At 36.7% G+C, this 9,685-nt stretch overlaps 1 protein-coding gene across 2 annotated transcripts in view; it reads right to left on the bottom strand.

Moving 5' to 3' along the window:
- Window positions 1-1,404: 1,404 nt before the first annotated feature.
- Window positions 1,405-9,685, bottom strand: part of gk (glycerol kinase) — a 42,230-nt gene continuing 33,949 nt past the window's right edge. For both annotated transcript variants that reach the window (XM_056458944.1, XM_056458945.1), the window contains one exon: window positions 1,405-9,447. In XM_056458944.1, the coding sequence (XP_056314919.1) occupies window positions 9,431-9,447 (17 nt within the window). In that variant the 3' untranslated portion in view covers window positions 1,405-9,430. The remainder of the gene's footprint in view (window positions 9,448-9,685) is intronic.

Below are 9,685 nucleotides of genomic sequence, written 5' to 3'. Positions count from 1 at the left end.
CCGGGTGCTCCGGTTTCCCCCACAGTCCAAAGACATGTGGTACAGGTGAATTGGGTAGGCTAAATTGTCCCTAGTGAATGAGTGTGTATGGATGTTTCCCAGAGATGGGTTGCAGCTGGAAGGGCATCCGCTGTGTAAAACAAATGCTGGATAAGTTGGCGATTCATTCAGCTGTGGCGACCCCAGATTAATAAAGGAACTACGCCAAAAAGAAAATGAATGAATGAAATATTACAATTTTTCCTTGAAATGATTTAGCAAGCACATGTGCAAACCAAATAAAAATCAATATTTTGTTTAAAAACACTTTTCATATATATAAATAACTTTTCAGTTATTTTTCACATACTTTTGTTGTACAGCATACAGTATATGCCATGTCTAAAATTAATGAAGATTAAATTAATTAATAAAACAAACAATTGAACAAACTGAACAAAAGGCATTACTATATACACACACACACTCACTATACAGACCCTAATAATATCATTTATCCATATCCCTTTTTGAGCCACAAAATTATTAATGCAGCTTCTTCTATTTATGTATCTTCAGGTAAATTAAATTGCCATTGCTGTCTATTAAAGGTGTGTGCCTGCTGTTAACGACGATCGGGTAGGGCAGTGGCGGTTCTAGTTTAAATGACACCCTGGGCGAATTTATTTATTTATTTATTAATTCATTAAAATATTGGCAATTTACAAAAGTACATTTAAATTAATAATGTCAACAGCAAAGTCATATTGGGGTGGCCAGAGTTTTCCCGGCCACTCCTTGGGGCGCCCCCGATGTGGCTGTCAGTGTGACATGAACGAACCACTGAAATAGGTGAGGTGAGCTGAGCAAAGAGCCAAAAATACCTTCATAGACAAAAGAGCATTTTCTCCTTCTTATAGAATATTCTATTTATGACTTGTTTGTAGTGTGATCAATCTTTTGGGCTCGTTGTAGATATGTTTGGAAGCAATTCGTAACATTTTAAATATATTTTGGCAAATTGAACCAAATGAACGAAATGATTCGTTTATCTCGATGAACGAGACTCAAAGATCCGAGTCAGTAAAATGATCCGAACTTCCCATCACTAATAACCTCATTCACATCACTCTGCGCCCTCTTATCTTAACAATAAAATGAAAACATCATATATGCCTATTTTCATTTTGATATTACAACTTAACAGACACCAAAAATGTTAAGGCATCATGTAGCTACATGTTAGTCATCTTCACTGTATGCTTATTTATAACAAAACAGATACAATTAGGGTTTCTGCAAATATCCTAATGTCAAATTTAAGACTTTAAGACCCTTTTAAGACCATTAAGTATTAAATTTAAGACCTATATCACAATATCAAAAGACGCATACACATAAAGAGAAAATTCAAAAATCACAAACTTAGTGGTAAAATAAATTTATTCAAATTTAAAAGTACAGAAGACAGGTTAGATGCACCATTGAACTACAGGAGAAAAAAAAAACATCCTAAGGCACCTCACGAAACAGACGAGGCTTTTATACTTGATGCGTTTGTCATTGAGATATTCTTTTAAATGACAGGGGGTGGGTGGGTGGTCAAAAGAAACAGACAATAAAATCAGACGGATAACCAGAGAAGTAGAAAGTTTCCGGAACGAGGTAATATCAATAGGTGCGTTCGACTTCATGCAGCGCTGCGCAGATCGACCGAAATCTGTCTTAAAGCTGTGCATGCTGGTTAGAAATGTCCGGATTGACGCTGCGCCGACGCAATGTGACTGTCGCATGTGGCATCAAAGTACCGCGACAGTGCTCCGAGATCAGACGTTTGATTTAGCCGATGCAGCATCTGAAGAGCGACTGCTGGAACTGCTTTGACGACACCAATATTACACATTGGCCGAGTTCACCTCATGACAACAACCACGTGTGTTTCAGGTTTATTATTGGACAACTTCCGATTCAAAAGTTTCTAAACAAACAATTAACTTTTCATACCTTCTCTATCTTGTACACATCATGCTTATTAAAAGACTACAAATATTTTACTGCAGTAATCATTTTTTGTTAAATAATCATATTTTAAAGGCTGGATTGTTTGCACAGGTTAATTTTCTACCTTTTTTTAATACAGACTATTTACTGCATTCAGCTCCATGAACGATTTAAATTATATATTTTAGTGAATAACCTAAATATTATCTCAAATAAGTCTTACAGTCTTGAAATAAAATAATTTTCATCATTGATCCTGCCACCCAAAGCTTTTTTAACAAATTAAGTTAAAGAACTATTTTAATAATTAATTTTCAAATGATTTATATGATTATAAAATATACAAGTTTTAAAGTGACATTGTTATATCCTGCTTTTTCTGGGAAACGTCTACTTAAAGTGTAGCTCATTTATTTTAGGAATGCCTTTTTTGTTCCATCTTTTTGGATTAAAGTGCTTTTTTGAAAATGCTTTTATTATCCGAAAATAATCTTAATCATTGTTTAAAACTTAAAACACCTTGTTTTGGGTTTTACACTAATATTTATTGGAAAGTTTTATATCTATAAATGTAAAGCCCTTTTAGCATATTCAAACAAGAAATAAAGAGTGATGTATAAACTCTGTATTTAATAGGTCTATTATGTATGTAATGTAATGTATGTAATAGGTCTGTATGTTAATATTACCCTCTCGTTTCCCCTTATTCATAATTACTCATAATTCCCTTATTGTTAAAAAATGAACTATAGTTTGTAAAGACTGTATTCTGTTTTATTTGTACTGTAAATCTTTTGTTGTTATAAATAAAAAAATGATGAGGAATCAGTGTGATCGGTCATCATACTGCTGCAACTTTGAGCCCCGAAGTGATCAGCTGTCCGGCTTCTTATTCGACTCCGCCCCCGCCCGTGCTCGGCTAATCTTGTTGATCACCGGCTGCAGCTGTGCTTCATGTTGAACGCACCTATTAATATCACTGAAGATTTTTAAACTAATTTCTTTATTTAGTTTTAAAATTCATTAAAATGATTATAAAGATTTTTACAACTATTCAAGATTTTTTAAAAGTTTAACGCTTAACTTGCTTTTGTTCATATCTCGGACAGTTCTACCTATTAAAGTTAAATATTAAAAGGCAACAGAACATTGGTTGCTCTACACTTATATTTTTTATCATGGCAAGAATAAAAGCAAAATAAAGTACACTTACTAAAAATACTGACTTTTTTTGCCCACTTAACAATTCACTCATTACTGTCTGGCTGGTTTCTGTCCTCTACTTATAATCTAAAAAGGCAATAATGGTCCAACAATCCTGACCATTATCATGGTTCAAATATTCCTTTCCAGTTATCAAAGACATAATTTGTTTCTTAATTTTAGTTTGTAACTTGTAAATTGTTTCAAATTCAAAATTGTAATATATACATCAGTGTAAAACCTATGAATGGTGGAAAAACATTCTGCAATATTAAAACCACCTGGGTCTCCACTTTCGCATGGCCTCTTTTTTGTTTTAACAAACTTATCCCACAGGTTTTTCCAAACATTTACAAAAACTTTCCTCCTTTCCCATGGCTGTTGCAATTATTAGCCAATAATTATTGGTCATCTGGGGCCTTATGTACGAAGAATTGCGTTGAATTCATACTAAAACATTGCGTACGCACAAAGCTGTAAATGTGCATATGCAGTAAAAAATTCAGATGTACGAAACACTGCATACGTGGAATCCCACGCATATTCTCTTTGTACATCTGAATTAACGTGAAACTGATCAGACGTGCATGAGCGCAAAACCCCTGCCTGCCTCGTCTTAATAAATATGGTAATGACTCTACTTTGGCAAAACCAAATGAAAAAGCAACGGCAAAAGCAAGCAAAAAGAGAAACTTTGAACAGAATGTGAATTGGAGGTACACCTTTCGGAGATAGACCGAAAAAAAACTGTGTTATTTGCAAGTTTGTCCTCCAGAATTAATAACAAAAGAAAAAAAATAGAGTGGGAGAGTTTAGCTGACGCAGTTATTGCAGTGGGGTCTGAACATCGCACTGTGAAAAAGAAATGGTCCGATGTAAAGGTGTAAAATTTTGTAGTGTCTATAGGCTAAGTGCAAATAGCACACCTCGTTGGAATGAGCTAGTTGAGTGAATCCCGCCCATCACCATTTGATTCACAGAGACAACAGAACTAGAGAGTGGCGTAGCTCGTAAAGCGCATGGCAACATGTTTTGACACAATCGATCATGAACCCGGTTCGAATCCAGCGTCTGATGAACTCATTCTTCTTTTTTCCCACACTACATATACATACACATTTTGCCTACTCTTCATCATGAGGAAGACAAGTAGGAATCATTAATAAGTGTGTGTGTGTGTGTGTGTATTGTGTTAAGCGTATTTGAGCATCACATATTATTTGCACATTTATTGAATGGAAATGTTTCCAATTCTCGTATACAAATTCATCTTCAGATGGCACCTTTATAGCAATGTGCGTGCAAATCACTCTGACTACAGTGGGAAAACCGGCAATCGCTGCAAATTGCAGTTTAATGTTTGGCTGGTCAACTGCATGGTATGCAAACCTTATATGCCTGCTAGACATGCGGATGATCCCGTCACATACAGCTGCCATTGCACGGTTCAAAGATATTTTGTAGTGTGCAATTTAACACAATTCCCTTTAGGAGTCGGCAATGGAAATAAAACAAACACACACAAGAAATGCACGTACGCCAGACATGAAGTTGGCATGGACCAACGCACATTCTCACGTTCATTTCATCATTAGTAAATCCAAACTTGAGCGTGAAATGTGGCGTATGCAAAGTTTTTGTGCGTACGCAGCGTTAATACATGAGGCCTCTGGTTCTCCCTATGATCACGCATGGACAGATCATAAAGATGTCTGTACAGTCGTATTGGTTTCAGAAAAAATCTCTTCAAAGTGTTTCATATTTAACTCAAATCAAAAGCAGCGCCCTGCGAACTGTTCACCCGAGTCTCAAAAAATTATGTGAGCTCCACCAGCTGAAATCATGTCGCACGCACTCAAAGCGAACCTCCGCAAACACATGGATGAAGTCACATGCGCGCACTGAGTTCAGTAACAGAAAGCTGATTGCTAATGCATGTTGGTCTAATTTGTAGTTGTAATACCACAAATTCCAACTGGACTAGTGAAATAAAGAACTACAACACTACAAAAACCTAGCAACAACAACAAAAAAGAATTTAAATGAACATTAGATTCGATTTGATTTTTAAATTTTAGACTTTTTTAGACACAGCTATAGTGAGATTAGATAAAGCAGTAGATTTTTGATGAACTGGCTGATGTGCACTGCTATCACCTGGGACCTCATGTACGAAGACTTGTATTGAAACCAAACTAAAACACTGCGTATATGCACAAAGCTGTAAATGTGCGTACACAGTAAAAAATTCAGATGCTTGAAACGCTGCGTATACAGAATCGCACGCATATTCTTTTTGTACATCAGAATAGAGTGGGGGAACTATGATGTCACCTTGTAGGCTAATCGGCTGCTAGCATAAAACTGGTTCCCTCAATAAAATCCCCATAGGATTTTCCCATAGGGTTTTCGAAGATTGCAAATAATAAGCTCTTTGTTCAAACACTGTTTATTACACTTACATGTTTTGTCCAGCCGGATAATCCTCACACGAAAATACAACTTTTAGCACTTTTGTATCTTAAATGCAAACGCAAGAACTGAAAACTAACATTAGGCTATAAACGGACTACATTGCTTACGGGGCGCTCGCCTGTGACGAAAGCACCACTGCTACGGACAACTTTTCTATCTTATTTTTTTAGAAATAATGTCCATGACAGAGTTAATCTTTATGTTTATTATATTATAATCCACGCTATATATTATCAACAAATAAATACGCAAATACACATAGACCCACGTGCCTTTTGGATCGTTTATACATGGGAAATACATCTGGTTTGCTTTACGGTTGTTGTAAAAGTTTTAAAACTGTATGTATAAATGTGCCTACATAGTATTATCATAAGACACATTTAAATAAGTGTATTGCTCGCGTGCACACAGCCCGCTTACCTTAACAGACGACAGAAATGAGACGTGAGGAGCAAGTCTATCAAATGCCTGCAAGTTCCATCATGGAACATTCCAACATTCAATTTTTTTTTGTCATGAAGTACAGCGAAAAGTTGCCCATACAGTCACATATGCTATACATTTTAAGGAGGACTGTAAATATTGCAGTTATGACAGAGTTAAATGTGTTCAGATGAAAAAAAAAAATTACGAAAAATCACTTGATCACGTTAAAATGACAGTTAATATGTATGTATTTTTGGCTGCACTGGTAAGCTGTATCCCCATATCTTTAGTTAAAATAAATGATCAACAAATTAATCTGTCTAGACAGTCTTTACAATGAATGCATTTTCTACACACAATATGAATTCCCCATTAGAAAAATACTACAAACTATAATATACTATTTAAGAAAATACTTAAATAACAAAGAAATCCAAATGCCCGAAACACAAGTGAGCTGCGCTCCAGACGAGTTTAGCTCGATGACGTATAATGCCTCTGACACCGCCTGTAGTCCCATTTAGCAACTTGATAGCAACAGTCTTTTTAAAGAAGCCTAACCGATTTAAAAACTCAAGAGTATGACATAACTGATGTGTTTTATGTCATAGAATAAATTGTGAAAGTATATTGAAGTTGTGTTTGCCACAAACCTTATTTAAGCGATTTAACTGAAATCCCATTGAAAAAACCCATTGACTTTGGGACGAGGGAACTGGAACTGCTAAAATACTAACTCGCTTCCGGGTTTTTGCATACAAATTGACATCATAGTTCTTTCACTCTATTAACGTGAAATTGAGTGCACGTGCACGAGCGCAAAACCCCTCCCTGCCTCCTCCCCCGTATGAATATGCTAATGACTTTACTTTGGCAAAACCAAATGAAAAAGCAATGGCAAAAGCAAGAAAACAGAGAAACTTTGAACAGAATGTGAATTGGAGGTGATCCTATCAGAGGTAGACCGGAGAAAAACGGTGTTATTTGCAAGTTTGTCGTCCGGAATTAATAACAAAAGAAAAAAAATAGAGTGGGAGAGTTGGGTCTGATCATCGCAGTTGTGTCTAATCATTGCACTATGAGTGAATCAAAAAAGATGGTCTGATGTAAAGGTGTAAAATTTTGTAGTGTCAATAGCAGCATGAGTGGCGTAGCTCATAAAGCGCATGGCAACATGTTTTGACACGTTCGATCATGGACTCGGTTCGAACCCAGCATCTGATGAACTCACTTTTTTCCCCACTACATATCAAATTTTGCCCACTCTTTATCATGAGGAAGACAAGTGAAAATCATTAATAAAATCATTAATAATTGTGTGTATTATGTTAAGTGCATTTGAGCGTCACATATTATTTGGACTTTTATTGAATGGAAATGTTTCTGATTCATCCAAATTCGTCTTCAGATGGCGCCTTTATTCCAATGTGCGTGCAGTCGATCGCTCAGATTACATTGGGAAAACCCGGTGATCGCTGCAAATTGCGGTTTAATGTTTGGCTGGTCAACTGCATGGTATGGAAACCTGATATACCTGCTAGACATGAGGATGATCCCGTCCCATACAGCTGCCATTGGGGTTTTGTGCTCAATGCACCTGCTGACTGCCTGGTTGCAGCGCATGACAGAGTGTGTGTGTGTGTGTGTGTGTTCACGTGTGGACGGAGAACTTTTTAGAAACGCTAGATGAAATTCCAGTGTTTCCCTCAATTTCTCTGACTCTCGACTATTTTGACAAATAAAGACTGATGTGTACGCTCACGAGCCCAAAATTGGAGTTTGTGATTGGGTCAGCCCAAATGTCCAATGGGCTGCAGATTATGTCACATAGACCAGTCTGTTCGAGGAAAAAAAAAAACTAATTTTCAGAGCATCACAGATCACATTATCATCAATTAATTAGGCAGAAAAAAAGATAGGGTGCAAAGCGTTTTATAGGCTGATCAGATCATAGGAAGATAATCAGCCCGGGTCAAAAAGTATGTCAGCCCAGCATGAAACTGCCCACTCTGCCAGATGGCCAGTCCGCCCTGAGCATGAACATAAAACAAAATGCATCACTTCCAAATCCTCTAAAGCAGGGATGTCAAACTCAATTCATGGAGGGCCGCAGCCCTGCACAGTTTAGTTCCACTCCTGCTTCAACACACTTACCTGTAGGTTTCAAACAAGACTGAAAGACTTAATTAGTTTGATCAGCTGTGTTTAATTAGAGTTGGAACTAAACTGTGCAGGGCTGCGGTCCTCCAGGAATTGAGTTTGACATCCCTGCTCTAAAGAATTGTTAGGCTGCATTAATTAGTGCAACCAGAGCTGGGAACACTTCCCAACAAAAAGACATTCTAATCTGAATAGCATCTACACTTATGTTAGTCTGTTTTTCCTTATCATGAAGTCTTTATAATCCTGGATCCGTCCCATATCCTGTGCAGATGCTGTGGTGGTCATGGATGAGTGGAGATTATAAGACTGACCTGCAGCCTCTCTATGACTGATGTCTGTCATTCTCAAGCATCCGACGCCCAGATTGCAGCTCAGCACAAGACGTTTGGCCAGACAAAAACTGGTTGAACCCAGCTGAGTCTGTTTTTTTCTTAAGGTTTTTTCCTTCACTTTTGTCAATTGATCAAGTTTGTTCCTTCACACCTGTCACCACTAGCTTGCTTGGTTTGGGACTTTTGGTTGGGTGGAGCTGTGCATCGTTGGATTTGCTCTTTACTGTTTTGGCTTATGGCAGTGATATTCAAGTTACACTGAACTGAACTAAACTGAACTTCAACTGTGAAAACTGAACTGAAGCAGTTTTAATTTACTAATATGTCATTATATTAAGCGGCTTTTATATATTGTAAAAGCACTATAGAAATAACAAAGAATTTAATTGAATTCCTTTGCTGGTTATACAAAAAAAGAACCCAGGATAATACATAGTAAAGTGCACTAAAAATAAGTCTCCTGAATAGGTTTCAGTAATTTTAGCATGTCTTGATTTTTACAACCTTAATAAAAAATCCACACAATGTGCATGTTAATGTCTGAAAGTCAGTACATGACAATTTACAGTGTAGGCAAAATAGCAGCAGAACAAAAGAAACACTGAGCCGCTGCAACTTCAATGTCAAACAGTTCCTTCTGTAAAACAGTGTTGGGATTATTTTATAGAATAATTACATTATTACAATTGATAAATTACACGATCACATTATTTTCTAGCAATAGCCAAATTGCTCCATAGCCAAACAATTTCTTCATTTGTAATTCTGAGGTACCACACGTGATAGAATTGTCTGATACTTTAATGCCAGTGCCACTACAGCACATTTTGAGTCTTCAATTTTTCAGTTCAAGCCAACTTCTGCCCTGATTTTGGAGTAGAAAAAAAAGTTAGATCAGTAAAGACTAACATGCTCACAAATGTTGAAGGTAGCAATACACTAGAAGAGACGAGATGGAGATTACAGATAAAGTGAAAAAACAAAAGCAAAAACTAATTAGCAGTGAAAGAGAAGGAGATTCTTAAAACTCTCACCAAGTTGAGAACCCTCACTTTTAAAGCTACCTGTAACAGCTTTACAAATGATCAAAACTGTGAAAGGTT

Source organism: Danio aesculapii, chromosome 1 (assembly GCF_903798145.1).
Source record: "Danio aesculapii chromosome 1, fDanAes4.1, whole genome shotgun sequence".
Classification (NCBI taxonomy): Eukaryota; Metazoa; Chordata; class Actinopteri; order Cypriniformes; family Danionidae; genus Danio; species Danio aesculapii.
The sequence above is the reverse complement of the archived record's forward strand: the minus strand, read 5'-3'. Positions and strand labels throughout refer to the sequence as shown.